General features: G+C 41.9%; 1 protein-coding gene across 2 annotated transcripts in view; it reads right to left on the minus strand.

Moving 5' to 3' along the window:
• The window catches only part of LOC145997220 (uncharacterized), a 136,649-nt gene that overhangs the window by 34,529 nt on the left and 77,420 nt on the right, over positions 1-24,700 (minus strand). For both annotated transcript variants that reach the window (XM_083133992.1, XM_083133991.1), the window contains exon 3: positions 1,763-1,963. In XM_083133992.1, the coding sequence (XP_082990118.1) occupies positions 1,763-1,963 (201 nt within the window). The remainder of the gene's footprint in view (positions 1-1,762; positions 1,964-24,700) is intronic.

Genomic DNA, 24,700 nt, shown 5'->3' on the forward strand with positions numbered 1-24,700 from the left:
CCGTCTGTATTGGTTTCCCAACCTGTGTCTTGAGGTCCAATGTCCACTTCCTCTGTGTCTTCTTCTTCCAGCCACATCATGTACTGTTTAGTTTGTTTGTCAGACATTTTACTGCTATTCTCTTCAATAACACAATGCCAAAAACAACAATCATCAGATTGGAAGAACCAATGCACCTTTGCACTACACTGTACACAGACGGAATAATAAATTAAAGCGGTATTTCCCAAAGGAAAACTGTTGTACAATCATTCGCTGGAAATGTGACGCGATAACTCGCATGTTAGAAAAAATCTAACAATGCACTCGGCTAGGATCAAAGCCGCTAGTATAAGGTTTCGCTTTCAATTTCAATAACATTTGCTACAGTGTTGACAAGTAGAGACATGGAAGGAGGCATTTTAGCCTTAACGCATTGTTACCTCCGATAACAATCTAGAAATAACAAAAGTTTTGCAATTGTTAGGTTTTATCTAATAGCGCGAGCGATCGCGGGTTAAATCCCAACAAATCCACATACATGTTAATGGGGAGCAGACAATCAATTACGAATGACAAGTATAACAACATGGTCTTGAAAATACGTGGGACATGCATACCGCATAAAACAGCATCTAAAAACCTGGTTTTGATGATTGATAGTTCTCTTACTTGGACAGAACACATCAATGGACTTTGTAGAAAAGCATTCTACATTCTCAGAAATTTATATAGGTATCAATATTATCTAACTGAAAAAGTTGAACTGAAGCTTCCTGAGCTCTTATTGTGGTCACTCCTTGATTACTGTAACGTAGTTTATGGCCCTGGGGTTTCAGCCACAGATACAAGGAAAATTCAGGTGATGCAAAATTTTTGTATACGATTTGCATTGAACATCAGAAAACATGAACATATCCTGCCTCATTTGAACACAAAGATAATATTAACAATGGACAGAAGAAGGCATCTGCACTATATCACTTTCAAAAACATAATTTTAGAAGTAAGTAAACCAGATTATCTATTCAGAAAACTTAAAATAGGCACTAAAATACACTCACACTTCACGTGAGGGAATAACAAACTTTTTACATGTCATTGCAGCACCGCCTCCTTCAAAATCATTATTCTCGATAAAATGCAGTTTCAACCTGGAATAAATTGCTCACAACAATAATTAACCAATCAACACCGCATGTTCTTAAAACCAAAGCAAATGACTTTCTTCCATGTAAACAGTTTGAATCTAGATGCACACATGAATGAAATACATCCCATAATGAATTAATGTCAATGTCAATGTAAGAACTTGATATTACTTCATGTCAAATATTTCTCTTCTTGCACCATTAAACATTCACACATATGCATGTATGTGTACATGTGTATACACGTGTACATATATATACTTAATATTGTATTTAATGTGTGTACTATTTAATATTTATTTTTATGTAGTTTTATGTGTATACATATACTCCTTAATTGTATGTTTACAGTTCTGATTTGATTTTCAATTGTCCATACGTTTTTCTTTCATTTTTCTTATTTACTATTATTAGTCTTTTGTTTTGTTTTATTTTTCCTTATTGGATATATACTGTTTGTAGGAAATGTGTGTCAACTGTAGACTGTATTCTGACAAGGGCTAAGTGGGAGAAAAGCATGCGCTGAACCTCACCCGCTAAATAAAGATATATATATTATTATTATAAAATATAGCAATACAGTTTTTCTGGACTCCTTTCCAAAAATAAAAGTTCTAAAATATCATACTTACTGCCACAATATATGGATAGGGAATCTCGTAGGCTGCTCCTTTGCAACCAGCTGATAAGACTGCAAATAACATTAAAATCCCAGATGCCAGTGTAGGCCAAACAGCGGCTCTTGGTAACAGCTGTCCAGTGTAATCCATTATTATGCCTTGTCTCGAAGCTGTAGAATATATTGTAGTTCCAGTTAAAATAGCACCGCAGATCTGTAAAGAAGAGTTGATAGACTTTGTAAAAAAAAAAGTTCAGTTTATTTTACTTCGCTATTTTTCTGCTACTTTTGACTAATCGCGAAAATAAGAATGAGTGAGGATATGATGAAATTGATGAAAGGACACTCACAAAGAACACCCATGCAGAGGGTAGGATTTGAACCCAGAACCTCTCATGTTGTAGCGCAATGTGCTAACCACATCTATCATTATTATTTTATTTATTATAGACTAATTCATCTATAGAAAGAGGGGGAAAGAATTTTAATTATTTCACCCTATTTAACTCGCCAACATTGCTATACTCCTGACAGTAGAGGGATATCGTTAGGGAAGGCAAACGTCTACGTGACCATGGCAAATTTATCTCTATATTATACTGGAAATTTCACTTTGATGATAAATAGTGAAAAATCCCAAGTAACCAAAAGTGGTTGGCCCAACGTTGGGCAAACCGTACTGAAAATGTTAAGAATGTTATTTTTCTACTACAGCAAAAGAGACAAACAATAAGCAATTCCCAACACATCTTCGATCCATGGCGGCTGACAAAGGACTGGTGAGTGACTGCAAGTTAAAAATAGCTTATACTTTCATTAAAAATATATTATATTTCCCGTATATGCTGTGACTGAAATATTTGAAAAGAAACACTGTTACATGTCACTTATTTTACACTATAATTTTCAGCATTCTCCTGAAAGTTGTCTTAGCATTAAACAGTTGTTTATAAAACTGATTTTGTCTCACGTTTCCATGGTTGGGAAAACGTTGGCAACCACCGTTGATCCAACGTAAGATCAACCTCAATTTGCCAGACAACATAAACCCAACCTTTTCCACGTAAAAACTGACTTTGGCCCAACGGTGGTGGTTACTTGGGATAGTTCTTCAGTAAATTCTGCTTACAGTTTGAAACACTGCTCATGAATTGTTCTCCAGCATGACCCACAAGCAAGGCATTTCTTTCTACCCCTCATTTTCCTGATTCTTCCTCGTCCAATACAAAAATAGATGCATTAAAGGAGTTTTATGGCCCATCCTGCTCAGGGAAGTCGGAGACCTTTTGAAAATGCACTTTCTCTCCCTGGCTGGGTCGCTGCACCGGGATTAATCATCTAGGGTGTGGAGGGGGTGCGGAATGAAATTTGTGGAGTGTGACGTTGAAAATAAAGAAAACATGAAATATGCATGCATGGTTTAGTCTCTAAATCAAATATCAATCAATTTTTATTAGGCATCTATGATGATATGCTAATGAAACTGAAGAACACTAGGGACTTGCTTCGTTTTTGCCTGATTTTAGCACAACAACGACGTTTGGAAATTTGAAAAGAACAGTTTGTTCAAGGGAGACCAATGACATATGTGGATGACTGGAGGATCTTTTCCATGGAGAGGCAAGCAAGGCAAGGCATATTTCCACAGAGAGGGGTCAAGGTATATTATCTCCCCTAATAGCGTTGCTCACTCTCTCTAAATAAAATCCTTTAGTTTGAAGTTACCATGTTCCTGCAACACTCTTAAGTAGTACAGTAGGTTATTATCGATTTACTGTTTTTAAAAATAAAACGATTCAATAGCTTAAATAGCTATTTTATAGCATATTTTCACACCATAATCATCCAAAATCGTATTCTTTTTACCCACATATTGGAATCTTGAATCCCAATTGAAGGGTGTTCTTCAGTGTTCAAAAAGTTACTTTTTAAAAGGTAACTAGTTACAGTTACAATTAATTGCTATAAAAGTAACAGAGTTACAGTTACAGTAACTCAGTTACAGTTAGTTACCTGTGCTCCAAAAGTAACTGTAAGTTAATTTTACAGTTACTTTCTGCTGGAAATTTTCTTGCAACCAAATTATAACAAATCGATCATTAATTGTAATAAAATAATTTGTGAAGACACACGTGTTTTACTTATAAATACATACTTACTGGCACATAATATAAGTCTTCTTTTATTTAAATTTATTGTAAAGTAAAGTAAATTGCTCCTCTATGCTTTGCACCACACCATGACTGCGTATAGGGGGTATAGAGTTAGGGCCCCACACTTTCTTCATCACAGAAGGTGGAGGTGATGTGATCAGCACCACACCCCTGTCCGCCTTTGCCCCCCAGAGCCTACCCATTTTTTATATAAAGTTGGGTGGACTCTGGAGCCGCTTGAAGAGGTGGAAAAAATCTCAGTTCTCCCCCACCGAAAATTGAACCCGGGTCACCCACATGGTAGTCAGAACGAGTTTTCTTTAGTAATACCCCTAAGCCGTTGTATCCCTTTAACTTTTTCCTCAATTTTTAGTTTTTTACATATGGGCGGGTTAAAGTTACAATGATGTAAAGTTACGTGAAGTAAATCAGAGATTCATTCAACTGTCAACAGATGACAGTTTAAGGTCTAGTGATAAAGGAAACAGATGTTGTGTTGATCAGTAAAGTGCTGTGAGTCAGACCTTTTTTATTTTTAAGAAAGTGACTTACACCACTGTAACTTTAACCCGTCCATATGTCAATTTTCTCTAATTTATTTATATTCTGATTGGGAAAATCACAAGCAACCATGTCCGAACCAGGATTGGAACCTGAAACCCCTGGTGTTGTAGCGTGCTGTACTAACCACTCCGTCACTTTGTTGTATTTAAGGAAGGTCCACTGGGGGAATTCTAGAAACTATAGAAATAGCATGATTTTATACAATCTAACATACCGGTTTCTCTCACTCGCTGCTCATGTATGTGTCTTTGAATCCACTGGAGGGATGCAGGGACGTACCTCGACAAATCACGGCTGCTGATCGTCCAACCACATTTCCATTTCATGAGACACTTAACTTCAAAAGACGCTTTGTACAAAACATTTTTTTTAATAGTTGACGAAAAGTTGCTGATTTAATTTTGAATCCTGACAAGAAAAAGTTCGAGGCCACTTTACTGTCAGAACCGCTGCAGTGACTGGGCCACACTCCCACCAGAAAACTAGTCCGTGACCTATTGAATACAAGGCGATTGCAATAGACCCTACCATATCTCTGAGGCCCATTACTGTTTACTAGTGGCGGCGATTTGAGGGGGGCAAGGAGGGGAAGTTTATTCACTAATACTACTTGGGAACGTATGCTGAATCCGAAAAAATATTTCTAACAAAAAATACCACCTTCCAAATGGCCTCATGTGTTTCTTAAATTCAGTTGTGTTCAAATATTATCTATGAGCTTTAAAACATTATCCACTTACAAAGTTACGAGTTAATATAGAATACATTCTATCTAACAAGAGAGATCTGTTGCACATAAAGCGTGTGAAAGAGAGAAATAAATATGTTGTACAGTTACAAGTGCTTATGAAACAGAAAATGATAGAAATGATAATGTTGCCTATAATTGTGCTTTATCAATGAAGGTAAAAGTGGCATTTCAAACTTACCCCTTGAGTTCTCTCTGAGACGATTACATAAACAAGCTAGAATGATGGCTAGCGTCTTCCTGATTCGTTCCTTTTGCCACTTGAACGTTGTAATTCACTGTTGTATCAATAACAATAGTGCTTATTATTACTATCATTGCATCCAAAGTAAAGATCTGTCACATCTGTCATTTCAGGAAATTGGGTTCTCATTTACATCTTAAATGAATAGTACTTATCAAAATATATTACTTCTTTCAAAATTTCCAGATATGCTAAATAATAGTAAATAGGCGAATTCTAACCGGAAATATCTTTACTTCCATTTTTGAATTATCAGGAACTCAGATAAATGAAATCGCGTAGAAAGTAGAAACAATTACACCACAGAGGAACAAACTACAGAAACAAGAGACACTTTACAGCATCCCACTGACAGTGGCAAACTGACAGCAATAGCAAAGAATTCTTCTCCAAGAAGCTTATCTTTTCGCTTCAGGAAAATCCACCGCTCGTCCGAGGTATGCATATCGGTTTGGGCATTTGAGGACTACCAAACGAAAGATGAAACATCTGTAAACATCATAAACCTGTCACCTTGAAATTTCTGGCACCTGGAGCCTATCGACTGCCCACCGACAGGAGACAAATTTAGTTCAACAACTTTCTCTATTGCATTGTTTGCAAGAATTAATGTATCAAAGGATGGACTCTTTTTATCGCAGCAGAAACTGAATTCCAGCTCACTAAATCGCCAATAATTTACGATAATTTACATAGCAATTTAAGTGTCGTAAAGTAACTGTAAAAGTAACTGTAAAACTAACTTATAAACGTTACTTCTATCATAAAAAGTAACTCTGTCACAGTTACAGTTAACTACTTTCAAAAGGAACATTTCCTTAAAAAGTAACTGTTACTTGTAACTAGTTACTTTTCTTGAGTTGCATCACAATCATTTTCGAATCTGGCATTTTCATAGCCGCGACGAAACCTTCCTCGCGATTATCCTGAAGTTAAGGCAAGCGACGGGATTTTCCCCCGTCTAGTTGCGGGCAGAGCCGTAGCTAGATATTTCTGCGCCCGGGGCGAGAATAAATTTCGGCGCCCCCTACACTCGCCTTGTCGAACTTCTACCATTGTTTTTTAAGGGAGGGGTAGAAGCATTTTTGTTGTGCCTTACTTAATAATGTCGTTCATTCAAATTGACGTTTCATTTATGCTAATAATTGTAGCAATTGTATGTAATTGTTGCAATTACAACTATTCTTCTGAATCAAGGATCATTATTGACCTCTCGGTGTTCAATGATAAAAAAATCCTAGAAATGAAACTAATCCATGTAAAAATCTCCTGTGCTAACATATCTACTAGCTACAGTTTCACTCTTCTTGCCTTTCGAGCAGCCAAGTAATTAATAACATCATCGAACACAAGTGATTGAACTCTGTACTTCTCAACAGACAAAATAGCCAGGTTAGTCAGCTTTTCTTGACTCAAGGAAGAACGCAAGTAATTCGTCATAAGCTTTCGCTTACTAAAACTCTTTCACAAGATGCAACAGACGAAGGTAGAGTTAAAAATAGTTTCAATGCAGTAACAAAATTTGGGTACAACTCAATACATGATATTTTATGAATGAATGAGAGAGCAGCAAGTGGTGACAATTCTGACAAGCATTCCAAGTGAAAGTATTTCAAAAATGCTTGTGTATGATGTTTAAAGAACAACAGTTCATGAAGTAACTCACTCCCGTTGATACCCTCGGGGTATAATAAAGCCAAATCAAAGACTCCCTTTCTCAACGTTTCTTCTGACATAACTGCAATATTGCTTGGAATAATTACGGGAAAATCCTCCTAAACTCCTTTCATTAGCTTGAATCGATCGCCTATTTGTGACAAAATTGAATCCAATGCACAAAACAAGCTCTTGCTAATTTTTTGTTCTTCATTTATCGCTACACTTTCACCTTCTGCAACTTCATCGAAAAACTTTTTTTTTTTAACGCTGTTCTTAACTTACAATGTTCATATCATCGCAGATCTGTTTGCTTTTCTCAATAGCGTTAGTCACAATTGTTTCCCGATTGTTAGACAGAAAGCTTTGCAGTCCCTGTAAGTGACTAACACCTATATCTATTGTAACAGACTTTTGTTGTAGCCGTAGGTTAGCGTCGTTAATAGCTCGAAGGATATCAACCAAGCAGAATAAGAACACAAGAAAGTTAAACTTCTTAAGGCTGTGTAGCAGGCACCTGGCACCGTGTACTGTTTCGGGTGACTCTTTTGAGAGGCCACATAATTCCTCCAAAGCTGCACAGACATCCGGAAATTGGGTACTTAGTGATTGTACTGCGTTTGCTTTTGAAGACCAACTAGTTGCTGATTGACTCTTCACAGTAATATGAAGATGATTTTATTTAAAATACCCCAACGATGAGTTGATTTACTGAGTAAACTGTAAACATTTTGAATTGCTCCAAATCAATTGACGGTTTCTGTGTCTGGTGACGCAGCACGAACACCAACTGCATTTAACTAGCGTGATGCACAAGGAACATAGCAAACTGTAGGAAACTGCTGAGAAATGCGAGCTTGAACACCGGAGTATTTCTCCCGACATATTACTGGCCTTGTTAAATCACTGAGCACGGAAGTTTGACATGGAAAGGACATCATTCTGAACAGCATGTAAAATGACTTCAGTTAAAGTAGCGCCAGTTTTGTTGTCAGTAGTAATGAAGTCAACGAAACTTTCTTCGATTTTGCACTCTTCATCTGAAGACACTGTAACGTAACGATAAATTTGGGACATTTGCTCGTTATTACTGACATCAGGAGTAGAGTCATACAAAATGGCAAAATATTTTGGCCTTTTAATGTCCTCAATTATTGCCTGATGTACTTGATTCCCTGCTATGTGGACAAGTTCATTCTGAATTTGTGGAGATAAATATGTCACAGCAAGAGTTGATTGGGAATGTATTATTGTTGACACGTGAGATTTTAACACATCGTCATATTTCGCCAACATAAATAGGCCTAATAAATTCCCATGTTGTTCGGTAGTCTCATCATCTTTCTTCCACAAAACATCATCAGTGTCTCGTAATGCAAGATTTATTGATGCCAGAAACAAAATACAGTCTAATAGTGCCCGTAGTATAGGCCTCAATTTCCCACTTTCACTCAGAATTTGCTGTTGTGGCGCGTTGTCAACAGCAGAGCTGCCCTTCAAACGTGACAATAGCTGTCTCCACTCGGCAAAAGCAGTTCTATGGAATTGTGAATTTTCGTTATCTGGAATTCGAGGATTAAGTTTACGCCAGTGCAAAAATCCTTCAGCACGGCAAAACTGTAACGAATCTGATTTGGCAAACAAGAAACAAGGAAGACAGTACACACATTTTCTGCTTGGATACTAAACTAACCATGTTCTTTCAACTTCAACATTATTTGGAAGTGTACGATGTAGGAAACAATGCACACATTTCGCATTTGGAATGATAGAGCTCAGTCTTTCCACAAGACCACTCTTCTTACCAGTTAAGGCCTTGGAATGGCACCATCGCTGCAGATTGAAATTCACTTTTCCCATTCTATTTCAAATGGACTTGTAGCCTCAAGAAACACCTGATATAAAGATTCACCAGTTGTATGTTGAGGCAAGGGTTTGCAGAACAATATATCCTCTTCCACAGATTCAGTGGATTGGAATCGGCATGTATGGACTCGTCCAGTTTAATAGAAATAAATTCACTTTTTTTAAATCTTCTCCTTCAGCTGGTCGCGAACATTTTGGGCCAAATCAGAAATACGCCTTGCCACTGTATCATTCGACAATGGAATCTTTGATATTTTCATATCCTCTTCGGGGTTGATCATTGTTGACACTATATCAAGTGCACAAGGAAGAATCAAATCTTCTGCAATAGTATGTGGTTTGCCTTTCTTGGCAATTCTCAGACACACTTGATATGATGCCTGAAGTGGTTTTTGACTAACATTGGTCATGTGGGTGATGGTTAACTTCTGATTTTGAGGTACAGAGAGTTTGCGTTCGAAAAATTCGAGCGGTTTATCTTTCACCGAAGGATGTTTAGATTGCAGGTGCCGTAACATCTTGGAAGGTTTCATACTTTCAGCAGACAACAGTTCATTACACAGCACACGCTGAGGCTGATTTCCAAGTACCGTGAAACTAAACCTCAAATACGATTCATCGTTTCTTCTGACCTTCTGTCTTTTTGATGGTTCATCATCTGCGGAACGAGAACTTCCAGGTCTTTGAAGGAAAGTAGTCCAGGTGCACGGGTTCTACGCCCGAAAATGAGGCTCGGTGAGGCTCGCAGTGTTGCCAACCGCTTATTCGAAAAAATCACCAAGGTTTTTGGTCTAACCTAACCTAAAACAGCAAGGAGTTGGCAACTTTGCTTGAGAGTTCAGAAAACCGGAAGTGAGGCTCGGTGAGGCTCGCAGTGTTGCCAACATCTTACTCGAAAAAAATCACCAAAGTTCTTGGTCTAACCTAACCTAAAGCAAGGAGCTGGCAACCTTGCTTGAGGCTTGTTTTACAGTGCATAAAGCAAGGTTGCCAACCTACTGGTACTTTTGCCATAGCCTTTTACAAAAAAGAGAGAGAAGAGAGAGAGGGAAGAATTAAACAACCGACAGCCCACCTACAGCTTTTTTTTGGTCTAACCTAGCCTAAAGCAAGAAGCTGGCAACCTTGCTTGAGGCTTGCCTTACAGTACATAAAGCAAAGTTGCCAACCTACTGGTATTTTTGCCACAACTTTTTACAAAAAAGAGAGAGAGAGAGGAGAGAGAGAGGAGAGAGAGAAAGAGGAGAGAGAGAGAGGGAAGAGTTAAACAACCGACAGCTGCCAACACCCTAACCTAACCTAACCTAACCTAACCTAACCTAACCTAACCTAGCCCACCCTAACCTAACCTAACCTAGCCTAACCTAACCTAACCTAACCTAACCTAACCCAACCTAACCTAACCAGGTCTAACCTAACCTAAAGCAAGAAGCTGGCAAGTTTACTTAAGACTTGCCTTACAATGCATAAAGCAAGGTTGCCAACCTACTGGTATTTTTGCCATAGCCTTTTACAAAAAAGAGAGAGAAGAGAGAGAGGGAAGAATTAAACAACCGACAGCCCACCTACAGCTTTTTTTCCCTTGGTCTAACCTAGCCTAAAGCAAGGAGCTGGCAAGTTTACTTAAGGCTTGCCTTACAGTGCATAAAGCAATTTTTGCCAACCTACATATACTAAACAAAGAGAGCCGGCACTGCCGTAAAAGAGAGAGATGGATGGATGGGAACACTACACGGGTTCAACGTCATCAAATAAAAATCGCCTTAATGGTTTTTTCTTGTAAGGCATGATCTCTATTTTCTCGCAGTGCTGCCAACTCCTACCTACACTTTTTTTTAGTTGGCAAGGGCTAGAGAGAGAGAAAAACTTATAGCTGGGAACAGTAATGAGCGAATGCGCCATATCGTAATTTTCCAACTCCCGGGGGCCAATGTTTGTATATCACAACCTTTGTAAACCTCTCTCTCTCGGGGGAACGACGTGCCACACACACACACACACACACACGCACGCACGCACGCACGCACGCGCGCGCGCGGGGGCCAAAATTTTTGAATTTACGGTTGGAAAAATGTTTTTCTATGACATGTTTTCGTTCGAGGCAAATTCGTAGGTAGATATTGTTAAATAAATATTAATATTGTAAATATATATATATATACTTATTGTATTTAGTTTTTCGGTATCGAAAAGCGACTGTCATATTGTATTTGAAAAAATATTACGCTTTTGCCTGTGGATATCTAGAAAAACGACAATTTCGTTCCCTCTCTCTGTATATGCTATCAACGTTGACACAACGACACGAATTCAACAAATATGTAGTCAACTGCATATCTATCTTTTTCCTGACAATTTCGTTATCTGACTAGGACGGAAATGGGTTTTCCGGTGACAGAAAATACGTTGCTCCGTTTCTATACAAATAACCAGAAATCACCATATACATTTCGCAACTATGCTTGGTGGTAGAGCTGGCGAAATGAAAACACGAAGTAACGTCCGCTCTCGTGGGTGCAGAGACGGGGTCAGGGACTATGAAATAAATAACCGGAACTGTATTTTTTCTCTGCCACCAAGCATAGTTGCGAAGTACATGTGACTGAAATGTAGGGGGGAGAATGTTCTAGAGAATTTGGTTCTTGGATTTCTATTGGTCCACGTTACGTTGACTAACATATCATTTTTGACGTTATTAGAAAACCGTATAAAACTTAAAGCGCTGGTGTATAAAGTTCTGTTTTATTTTCAACGCTAGTGAAGAGCATTTCCGCAGAATTTCTAAAAGTAAGTAACTTTGTTTCTTAGCTCGCATGAGTTGGTTTTGATTTATAAGTATGGCAATGCTTTTGCGGAAGAAAATATACTCACAAAACATGCAAAAAGAGAGAGAATATAGAAGGTGTTTCATGTCTCTCTCTGCTTTTATATATTTGAAGCATGCATCTTGGTAGCTGGAATATCTTTTTTCTTCCGTGTGCCGTTGTTGGTAGGTAGGAAATATGTGTGCGGGGCATATTTCAAAAAAATAAATGTGTTAAATTGTTAGAGGAAGACATGAAAAATAGAGGAGAGTTGCGTGTTTTTGATATCTAGTGGAAGTACTGATTAATTGATTGAGTTGGCGTTTTTTTTTTGTTTAAGTCCACTTTATGCACAGTAAGGCTAATCGGAACTGGACCTACAGTTTCAAGAACCACTTGTACGGGTATCGAACTCTTGATTACAAGACAACGACGTTATCGCTACGTCATCGCAGAGGTTAGTGGAAGTACTGATTGATTTGATGTTTTAAGTCCACTTTATGTACAGTAAGGCTAATCGGGACTGGACCTATAGTTTCAAGAACCACTTATGTCCCCACCTGGTATCGAACCCTTCATTACAAGACAACGACGTTATCGCTACGTCATCGCAGAGGTTAGTGGAAGTACTGATTGATTTGATGTTTTAAGTCCACTTTATGTACAGTAAGGCTAATCGGGACTGGACCTACAGTTTCAAGAACCACTTGTACGGGTATCGAACCCTTGATTACAAGGCTATCGCTGTACTAACGCAGAGGTTAGTGGAAGTACTGATTGATTTGATGTTTTAAGTCTATTTTATGCACAGTAATGCTAATCGGGACTGGACCTACAGTTTCAAGAACCACTTGTACGGGCATCGAACTCTTGATTACAAGACAACGACGTTATCGCTACGTCATCGCAGAGGTTAGTGGAAGTACTGATTGATTTGATGTTTTAAGTCCACTTTATGTACAGTAAGGCTAATCGGGACTGGACCTATAGTTTCAAGAACCACTTGTACGGGTATCGAACCCTTGAATACAAGCCTACCGCTGCGCCATCGCAAAGGCTAGTGGAAGTACATAGTTATTCGAATCTTATTTATTTAAAATATTTAGTTTTTTTTATGCACGCTTATTGATTTTAAACCTAAAATTAAATAAAATCCGGCAATTATATCCAATTATACTTATGGCTACAACGAGCATTGAGATTTTTTTTGCTACGTAAACAAAATGGCTGACATGCCAAATATGAACAGGCTATATAGATTTGAGAGAGAGATGGATAAAAAAAGTTAATTAAAATTTAATTTCATGATTGCAACACGGAACTTAATGATTGATTTAGTTTATTTTATTTTACGTTTTGTACCTCTTGGCTAATTTGCGAAGATTGGGGATGAGTGATGAAATGGACATTCACAAACAACCAAGCCCGACCAGGATTCGAACCCGGGACCCTTGGCGCCGCAGCGCGATGTGCTAACCACTCGGCCACAGGATCGGGCAAGTGCTGGTATATACATAGACCAAAGTTACATGGTTCTAGACCCCATATGAGCCGAGAAAATCAATGTCTTGGAAAACGTCTTAAGACAAATATCTCAATCTTTAAGAAAGTTGACTTCCGGTATCTCAAGATGTTACTTCCGGTCTGTCAAGAAAATTTTCTTAAGACAAAAATCTTAAGACGTTTTCCAAGACATTGATTTTCTCGGCTCCTAATTGAGCTAGGATGATGATTTTAGGTTTGTTGGATAGGATTCGACGAGAACTATTCGACTAGCAAATAAAATCGTTTCTACCCCCTCAAGTTTCGGAAATACAGACAATTTTTTATTTTTTTGAGAAACTTGATTTGCTGGCTTAGTTTTTACCCTATTTCGAAAATTTTAATGACATTTGATAAAAAATTAAATGTACTCTACAACCTATTGGAAACATAATGATTAGTGCTTACTGTTTTCGAGTTATTTTAAATTTAAATTTCAAGATGTGATTTCTAAGTTGTTTTGTAACTCGTAAACTGGGGGTCGTAGAAAACCCATTCTTGTTTTATCTGCTATTGCCCGACAAATACTATAAACACAAATAATTTTTATTGTTTTGATTTAAAAAAAATCGAAAATAACTTTGTTTTCTGAAAATAACTTTGTTTTCTGAAAATAAAAAATGTGTGTATGGAAAAAAAATACGATTGTGTAATTTTTTATGATGTATGTTTGCATGTAAAAATAAGTATACCTGAAAGTTTTAGAATTTCAAAATAGCTATATATATATATATTTGCTATTATATCAGCCGAAACAATAGAATATATATAAACAAGTACATTTTCATAGTTTCATACCTCTACTAGATTGGTAGAAAAATATACTAATGGGCAATAAAATCTGAAGAAGATTCGTGTCTAGCAAAAATAAGCTAAATAGAATTACACATGCATACAATATTTATTGTGCTTTTTCCTATCTACAATCATATTTTTCTTATATATTTTTTTAAATTTTTTTACAGGGTTTATTTTGTAAACACTCTACCACCAACAGATCGCATATAAATAAACATACCCCCCAAAAAAATGCGCTCCATGAAAAATTGTCCTGTGTGCAAGGAACCCAAATCAAGCAAAAATTTTGCAAGACATTGTCGCACCTGCGTGCCAGGCAAGCATTTGGCTGCCACCGAACTGTGTTCCGGATGCAATATACAGATCACAATTGCGTATGTCAAGGAGCATAAGCTTAATTGTCTAAGCAAAAATACATCTGGGGCCCAGCCTTCGACCTCCACCAAGAGGAAGGCAGAAGCAGCCTCCATCAATGCACCACCCACGAAACGCGTCAAGCCTGTAGCGAAAGCGAACCAGACTGCTTTCGAGCGGTTGTTAGAAGACTTTGTCCTCACTTCGGAGGGCTCATGCGACGTGCGTAGCTTTTTGGAGAACGTGCAAGCCAAAATCATTTCCATCCTCGGCGATGCGCTTGCAATGCACTCCACCAAATTCTACGCATCGCTACGTTGCCAGTACAAGAAGCCGTCCGATGAAATTTACAGCTTCTGTCACAACACCAAGGCGAAGACGCTGCATCTGGCGGATGTCGACAACCTCGAGGTCATCTACAACCAGTTTGCCGATGAGCTGGTGGCAAAACAAGAAGAACATCAAGCTAAAGGCTCGGGGGGTTCGCTGTGTGGCGAGCCTCACGAACTGTGCGTCAAACTTTGTAAGTTCGTGCCTCTCTCCGCCTCCAGCTACGCCGCCTTACCACCTACCATTGTGGCAAAGAAGGCCGTCCTGAACATCCAAAATAAAGATAACAAGTGCTTCGTATGGTCGGTGCTTGCAGCGTTGCACCCTGTCCACTGGAAAAACCATCCACACCGGGTTAACCACTACCTACCCTACGAGTCAGAGCTGGAAGTTGCGATGGCTGGGATCAACTACCCGGTGGCGCTTTCGGACATTCGAAAGTTTGAGGTTCGTGCGCGGTTGGCCATCAACGTTTACGGTCTCACTGACGAAAATGCGGTGTACCCCATCAGGGTGAGCGACGTAAACGTTGATGGTGCGCAGGAAATTCATCTTCTGCTCATCAAGGACGAGACCAATCACCACTACACCCTCATCCGTTCCCTCTCTAGACTTGTTTCGAGCCAGCGGAGCAAAAACAAAACCCACGTCGAGGTGTGTCGAAGATGCTTGTCAACTTTTGACAATCAAAAACAGCAGGACTACCAGCGCATCAGAGGTCCCAACATCGCTGTCGAGAAGCTCGCTCGCCACAAGTTCTACTGTAGTAACAACAAGCCTGGTGTGGCAGTCTTGCCCAAACCTGGCACCGTGGAGCGTTTCCACATGCACGGTGCTATGGTGGAGCACCCCGCTATCATCATCGCGGATTTCGAGGCCTTCCTCAAACCCCTGCCCACTTGCGATCCAGATCCCGAAGTTTCCTCCACCACCCCTTACCAACTCCACGAGGCATCCAGCTTCGCATACGTTGTGGTGCGACGAGACCAGCACATTGCCCCCGAGCCCTACGTGTATCGCGGTCCCGACGCAGCCAAACACTTCCTCGAGAGGATGGTTGTCGAGGCCAACGAGATAGGGAAGGTACTGTTGGCCCCCAAGTCTATGCTCCCACTGTCCCCCGACGATCAACGTAGACACGACGAGGCCATCGCTTGCCCTGTCTGCGTCAAGGAGTACACCACCAACAACCGTAAAGTCCAACACCATGATCACTTTAACGGTAGGTATGTTGGTCCATGGCGCAACGGATGCAACCTCATGGCCCGGGACCCGCGATTTATCCCTGTGTTTTTTCATAATGGCTCGGGATACGACTTCCACCATCTGGTGCCTCACTTTGGGTACGACGACATGCGAATCAACGTCCTGGCGCAGAACGAGGAGCGTTACATTAGCTTGAGCAAGTGGGTGCGAATCTCAGAAACACACTCTACCGTCGAGCTTCGCTTCCTCGACTCCCTGAGGTTCCTCCCGGCCAGCCTCGATGCTCTCGCAGGGAAGCTTAGCGACGAGCAAATGCTCATCACCTCCGGAAACTTTCCGAACTTGGACGCAGGTCTCTTCAAGCGTAAGGGGGTCTATCCCTACGAATACATCACAGACCCTTCCAAGTTCGCAGAGACGTCGCTACCTCCTCGAGCAAACTTCTATAGCAAGCTGCGAGGCTCGAACATCACCGACGAGGAATATCACCACGCCCAGTCCATGTGGCGCGAGCTGGGCTGTCGAACTCTCGGGGACTACCACGACGCCTACCTCAGACTTGATGTGACGCTCCTCGCCGACGTGTTCCAGACGTTCCGTGCGACTGCGAAGACCATCTACCAGCTGGACCCTGCCTACTTCTACAGTCTCCCCGGACTGGCGTGGTCAGCCATGTTTCTGGTGACGAAGATCGAGCTGGAGCTTCTTTCGGACGTGAACATGATGCTGTTTGTGGAACGTGCCGTGCGGGGTGGAATGGTCCAGGTGTCGCAGCGACACTCGCGCGCCAACAATCACCACATGGCCACCGGTTACGACCCCTCACAACCGTCCAGCTACATCATGTACACGGACGTCAATAACCTCTACGGACACTCCATGATGCAGCCACTCCCCTTTAGAGGCTTTGAGTGGGCTGACCCTTCCAACTTCGACGTCGAAGCTTTCGACGATTTGGAACATGGGTTCTTTGCCGAGGTGGACCTTGAGTTCTCCGAGAAGCTGCAGGATTTGTTCAGCGATCTTCCCCCTGCACCCGAGTTCAAGTGTCCACCCGATTCCAACCAGAAGAAGCTCGTCATGGATTTCGAGTCCAAAGAGCGTTATGTCCTGCACTACCAAAACCTCCGGTGGTTGATGAAGCAAGGGGTTACCGTCCGCACAGTACATCGAGTTTTGATGTTCGAGCATTCTCCATGGTTGAAGCCATACATCGAGCTCAACACCGAACATCGCACAGTCGCCACTTCTGATTTCGATCGCGATTTCTTCAAGTTAATGAATAATGCGGTGTTTGGCAAAACTATGGAGAATGTACGGAATCGCATGGACATAAAATTGGTAACGAGGAAAGCACAATGTCGCAGGCTCGTAGCAAACCCATTATTTAAATCGAGGACCATTTATAATGAGCAGCTTGCTCTGGTGCATATGAGGAAGAGTGAGGTGAGGCTCGACAAGCCAATTTATGTTGGTGCCTCAGTATTAGACCTGAGCAAGCTGCACATGTTCGAGACGTACTACGACATATTACGTCCATATTATAGCCACAACATCTCGCTTCTCTACACGGACACGGACAGCTTGGTGTACCACGTCCACTCAGCCGATGCATACAGGGATATAGTCACGGCACCAGCTTTGGTTAACCTCTTCGACACCTCGGGCTATCCCCAGCCGAACCAGTACGGCATCCTGCCCCGAAACAAAAAAGTACCTGGCAAACTCAAAGACGAGAAGGACGGTGATGTAATTCTCGAGTTTGCAGGTCTTCGCGCCAAGGCCTATGCCATCAAAGCCGAGGGCAGCGTTACCAAGAAGGCCAAGGGTGTCGGCAGACAGGTGGTTCGGGAGCATCTCGCATTCGAGGACTTTGTCGATTGCCTCAAGACCAGGTCGTCGGTTCTAAGAGAAGAACAGCGCATCCAGAGCGTCGACCATGTGTTGACCACAAACAAAGTTAGAAAAATTGCGCTGGATCCCAACGACGACAAGAGGTGCGTCCTCGAGTGTGGTATTCACACATTGCCGTGGGGGCACTATCGCTTAGCAGAAAGCAAAACCTGCAACATATGTCCATCTTCAACAGAAGATTCATAAAAACAAAACAAAACAAAAAAAAACACTTTGACTGTCATTACAAAAAACTTTGACTGTATTCTTAAATAACCAGCATGCCTATGAATTTGTTCGGTTTCAAAAAACAGATCATTATGGAAACCATACCAGATCATGAAGTCTTACCTTCCGTGTTACCTAAACTCAACGGTCTGTTGATCATTCACCTCAACAGCATTTGGACGAAACTGAATGACGATGTGGGCAAGATGTTTTATGTTTTTAATAACAATTTACATTTCTACGAAATTCCGATCGACGGGAAACTTCAAATCACCGTGAATCCGGAAAACGCAGGCGAAATCAAAATTTCTACCGGCAAGAACATTTTTCGAATCAAGCACGACAAGATGCTTTCTAACATTACGTACGATGTGTCCGCAGGAGATTATCTTTACATGGAACTCCTCGGAGATTACGACAAACTTATTCCTCTCTTCGTAGAATTACGAATCGTCTATCCTATTATAAAAAACCGTTAACCAAAAATGCCTAACGACATTTTCGGCAACACCAAGCGTGTAGACCACGCAGAAGAGATTCTCATGTTTCTCTCTGTTTTCGACGTGAGTGCCGGCGATAAGCTGATCATTCAAAACACGAGCGAAGTGCCACCCTCTTTGAATCCCATCACGCTTGTGCTTCTCTTGAAACGTAATCTCTAAAAAAATGTCTAGGCAAGCCATGGTCGAAGAATTGCATAAACCTGCACGCCGTAACTACGAACGTTTGGCTGTGGTAACCAAGGGCATCGACGACCTCTGGCAAAGTGACCTCGTGGAGATGAGCAGCGGCAATTTGAAAAACGTGCATAAATTGAACAAGGGCAACAAGTACCTTCTCACCGTCATAGACACGTTTTCGAAATTCGCATGGGCTCTACCTTTGAAGGCGAAAACGGGAACGTGCGTCACGGAAGCATTCAAATTAATTTTTCGCGAAAGCGGCGGCAGACGACCACGGTTTCTGCAAACGGACAACGGTAAAGAATTTTACAACGCCGTATTCCAAAAATTTATTCAAAAACATGGCATTCGATATTATTCGACCTTCAGTCACATCAAAGCCAGCATCGTGGAAAGATTCAATCGAACCTTGAAAACACACATGTGGAAACGATTCACGCTTCGGGGAAATTACAAATGGGTCGACATCCTGCCGGAACTCGTCGACACCTATAATGATACGGTACACAGAACGATAGGCATGAAGCCAGCCGACGTTACCAAGTCTGACGAGCGGCGTTTAATTTCTACCGTTTACTGTCCAAAGTACACACCCACGACAAAAAAAGCTAAATACAAAATTGGAGACCGGGTGAGGATCAGCAAATTCAAACGCACCTTCGAGAAGGGATTCACAAAAAATTGGAGCACGGAACTCTTTACGGTGGTTCGAGTTTTACCTGGAAACCGACACACGTATATAATAAAAGATAGTAGCGGCGAGATTTTGAAAGGAAGATTTTACGAAGAGGAACTCTCTAAAACGAAACACCCCGACACGTACCTCATCGAGAAAGTATTGCGTAGGAAAGGTGACAAACTGTTTGTCAAATGGCTGGGACTTCCGGAAAAGAGTTGGATCGACGCGGACGAAGTGATCTTGTGAGTACGTGGAACGTGGTGAAGCGTCTACCGGATCCGGAAAGTCAAACGAAGAAAAAGAACGGTGAGTTGCTTCCCGACAGCATCCGCTGTCTGATCGTAGGTCCTTCGGGGTGTGGGAAAACGACACTGCTCGTGGACAATTTTCTCCTCGCACCGAATTGGTTAGATTGGAAGAACAGGCACCTGTACGTGTTCTCAAAAAGTTTGGAGCAATCCAAATACCAGCAACTGATGAAAGTGTACGATGGTCTGGACATTGCAACGTTCGCTTCGGAAATAAAACCACTCGACGATTGTCGTGAAAATTCAGTCGTTGTGTTCGACGACGCCATCCTGGAAAATCAAAATGAAATTCGCAACTTTTTCACGCAAGGTCGTCACAAAGGAATGGATTGTTTCTACCTAGCTCAAACGTTTTCCAAAATTCCAAAACAGTTAGTACGCGACAACGCTAATTTCATATGTTTGTTTCGTCAAGATCACACCAACCTCAAGCACGCGTACGATGACTACGTAGGCGGAGACATGAACTACAATCAATTTTCGGAACGCTGCTGCTCTACTTGCTGGAACGGTGACGATTTCGGATTCGCGACGATCGACATGACGAGGAAACCCAACGACGGAAAATACAGAAACAAAATCAATGACTTTCTAAACGTTGCAACGTTGTGAGAAACGACGTATATAAATAACGTCATGACGAAACGAAAAATCGAAGACGAAAATCTCAAGCTTCGCGATTACCTCGCGAAACGCTTCAAAGGTTGGAAATCCGAGAATCGCGGATTCTACGAAGAGAAGAAACGTCAGGATCAACCTGTGATCGATGCCATCAGCAGTCTAGGTAAAGAAATTAAAAGTGTCACGGAACAAAATAAAAATTTGATTAATGAACTCGTACCGCTCGCAGCTAAAAGTTATGCCGTACCCACGCCCATTTCGAGCATTCCTTCGACGCCGTTCGAACTGAAGGATGCACCGGCACGACGTCGAGCCATAGGCAGCACGTCGTCTTCGGATAAAATCGAGTTGGGACCTTTGGCACGAGACTACCTGAGTACGGGGAAATTCGACAAGGATGAAGTGTTCGGATTGTATCCCAGCATGGAAACCAGCGAAGGCGGCGGTGTGGTGTGGAAGATTGGGAAATCGAAGGTGACCTTCGAAGGCAACGACATTAAAGTCAATTTAGGCGACAAGGATAGTTGGAACAGGTATCCGGGTACGGTGGGACTGTGGGAACTCGTCGCCAAAAAGCAGCCGAAAGATTACACCGTCGAAGATTACCAAAGTTACAAGGAAATTCTGATCATGACGGATGCCTTGTACCAGAACAACGACGCCTCGCAGAATAGGGTGAAATCGAGCAGCGGCGAGAAGTACAGGAATCTCATCAAACCGATTTGGAACCAGGTCAAAACGGGCAGCGGCGTCAAACGCTACAACACGTTACCCAAAGAATTCGTTTGGGTGGACGACGTTAGGAAACTCGTGGACCGATTGTTGGTGATAGCCGGCGAAGAGAATGCAGGCAATCGTAATTTCTACAACGAGAAGGTTGGCATCGTGGACATGATCAGCACGAAACTTTCCAACTTCATCGTGAACGACGACAAGGGCATAGGTTACCTGATCAAAATCATCAACACGCTGCCTCCGAAATTCTGGAACGTGGCCGAAGGAAAGGGACTCGTGAACGACATCATCAACAAGTTACCTTTCGAGATGCATCTACCTGGCTACCAGTACTGCGGACCGGGTACCAAACTCGAGAAAAGATTGGAGAGAGGAGACAAGGGTGTGAATCCGTTGGACGCGGCATGCAAAGATCACGACATCGCTTACAACACCACGCAGACGGATCTGGACGCACGTCACGAAGCAGACAGAAAGTTAGAGCACGCAGCTTTCGAAAGGTTCGTGAGCAGAGACGCATCGCTGGGTGAACGGGTCGCCGCACTGGGTACCACCATCGCCATGAACACGAAACAAAAATTGGGCTGGGGTATATAAATAACATAGAGTAAAAAATAATAATAATAACAACATGTCTCGCATAACTGATTTGCCGCACGAACTACTATCTAAAATATTCAAAAAGGTAGTTAACGGAGATGTTAATAAACTTGTGATCATAGCAAGAACGGCGCCGGCATTTCACATGGGATGCGAAATAGTTCTCAAGGACCGTCTTCGGGAGATCAGCGGCCTGAGGTGCGGTGATCTCAACATTCTGCTTTCGGCTGCAGGGGAAAAATTAAACGAGAGGTTGGACGAATTGCACGAGGCAAGGCAGGGAAGAAGATGGTACACAGTAGATTGGTACAAGTCTATGCAGGAGACGAAAGATATCATTACGCACATCATCGCGTTTTCCGAAGCACGGACTTTCTTCCTCTGTTAAAAAAATAATAATATATATACGTGTCAAAAAAACTTGATATATAAATAAATAATCTTCGGTATATATAAATAACACACAACGTGAAAAAACAATTAAATTTCTCTCTAACACTTTGAAATTTTTTTTGATATGACGACTGAAAAAATAAGTGATCTCCAAGCATTAAAACAAATGCTAAATTTGTCAGTCGAGTATGTAAAAATTCAGGAATTGGAAGTCGACAAACCTTACACGATAACTTCCGGTTCAATCGTTTCTACCCAGTATGGTCCCAAGGTACGCCTGTTGCTCAACGCACAATACAGTCTATTTTTACCAGATCGATACGCTAACATGTTATCCGACGAGAAGCTATCTATTTTAATCGAGAACAAAACTCGAATTGTGTACAAGGGGACAAAGGAACTTCTTGGCAAGAAAACGAAGCACGTAATAGAATTTGTGTAACGACTGCGAGGCCTTGAAAATATATAAATAACATACCGTAAAAAACTACACAAGAAAAAATCTCAGAATATATATATAAATAACATACCGTGAAAATAACACATAGAGCATCAACATGAAGCCCAAGGGTGTCGTGTACCAGATACCATACTCCAATCTAAAAAATCTAGGTGCCCTCGATGGGTTACTCACCAAGAAACAACGCGAGAAGAAACGTTCTTGCTTGTCGAAAGGACACGGAATGAAATTGCTGCTCAGCACACCTCAATTGAAAAGATTGCAGCGTTCGCGGAAACAGCAAAAGATCGGAGGTTTCATATTCAGCATCCCGGCCATCCTGGCAGCATTGGGGGCCGTTGGAAGTTTGGCCGGCGGAAGTGCCGCCATCGCGAAAACCGTCATCGACTCGAAGAAGAACAAGGCCGAGTTGGAAGAACAGAAACGTCACAACCTGGCCATGGAGAAGAAGGGGAAGGGCGTGATGAAAAAGTTTAAAAAAAAGAAACAGAAGCACTCACCAACCGAGACATTGAATCTCTGATCGGACCGTTACAAATCAAACACTTCAGATGAGTTTTCATGTCCGACTCGTTACCTTCAAGCGTCAAAAGAAGAGAATGCGGAGTAGTCAACTTGGACGGTCAAGAAAATCCAGGCACGCATTGGATATGTTACCACAAAAACGACAATGATAAAGCATTCGTTTTCGATTCTTTCGGAGGTGTCCCACCTACAAATTTAATTCATTATCTGAAAACGAACAAAACCTCCATATACTACAACGACGAACGCATTCAAGATTTCGGAGACGTGAACTGCGGTCATCTCTGCCTCTCCGTGCTCGCGTTTCTCTCTAAAATAAATAACCCTACGATCGAGGATTTTCAGAAAGCATTGTGGAACCTCAAACAGCATCACTAGGATGGGCGTGTTCCATCTCACGAGCGAATCTTCAATCTTGAAACTCACGCTGCACGACGACATCGTCTATCCTAAATCCGTGGCTCTGCGTGCATTCTACAGCATGTACCTCATACCTAATGTTACGCATCACAACAACAAAATTAGCGTCGGAAGCGAACACATCGTCGTCACGCCAGGACAATACAATCTTTCCACTTTGCAAGCTCAGTTACCCAAAGGCACATACCTTTCTCAAAATTCGGTCACGCACAGAGTGGAAATCCTATCCGCGACGGAGACCGTGGACCTGGGCACCATGGGAGAACTTTTAGGTTTCGAGAACGACACCAAACTCGAAGCTGGCATCAAGCACGTGGCAACCAACATTCCTAAATTCTTGGCCATAGAGACTCTGAACGTACACTGCAACGTGGCCGAAGGTATGATCACGAAATCTTCGGACGGATTGTTAGGAAGTCACAAGCAGACGGGAATCATAGCCACTTTCAAACCAAGTTCCGAGTTCATGGAACCGATCATCTACACGCCCTCTTCGCCGATCTATTTTCCAGTATGTCGCAACCGCATAGACGACATAGAGTTGGTGGTGACGAACGAGAAAGGAGACGTGGTGGATTTCGCAGGTGCCACTACGACGGCCATCGTGGAGATCAACGTATAATAAATAACCATACATGTAAAATGGAGCAAATCGAAAGTTACGAATTGCAATCTTTCCCTCCCAACCGTCGCACGTTCGCCAATCTCAACGAGGCGAACAGGGAGATCGAATATGATGTGGACGTAGGCGACGGGTTCGTTCATCCTCACAGAGCGGACCTCTACCTTCAATTCGACGTGGTGAAGAAGGAAAGCGGAGACGCGTTTCCCGCAGCAGCAAACTTGATACTCGTGGACAACTTCGTGCCTCACCTGTTCTCGCAGGTGGAGGTGAGGAAACACAACACCGTCATCGACAGAATAGATTATCCAGGCATCACGTCGACGGCGGTGGGAACGTTGAAATTATCCAAAACGGACGCAGCGTACTACCAGGCCGGGGGATTCGAAGCCGGGACCAAAATATCGACGAGAAGTCACACGGTGCTCTTTCCCATGCGTCTGCTGCCCGGTTTCTTCTCGGACTACAAGGAGATCATGTGGAAGGGAGGACTGCGCGTTACGTTTCGAAGAGCAGCCA

Source organism: Lepisma saccharinum, chromosome 13 (assembly GCF_977018435.1).
Source record: "Lepisma saccharinum chromosome 13, izLepSacc3.1, whole genome shotgun sequence".
Classification (NCBI taxonomy): domain Eukaryota; kingdom Metazoa; phylum Arthropoda; class Insecta; order Zygentoma; family Lepismatidae; genus Lepisma; species Lepisma saccharinum.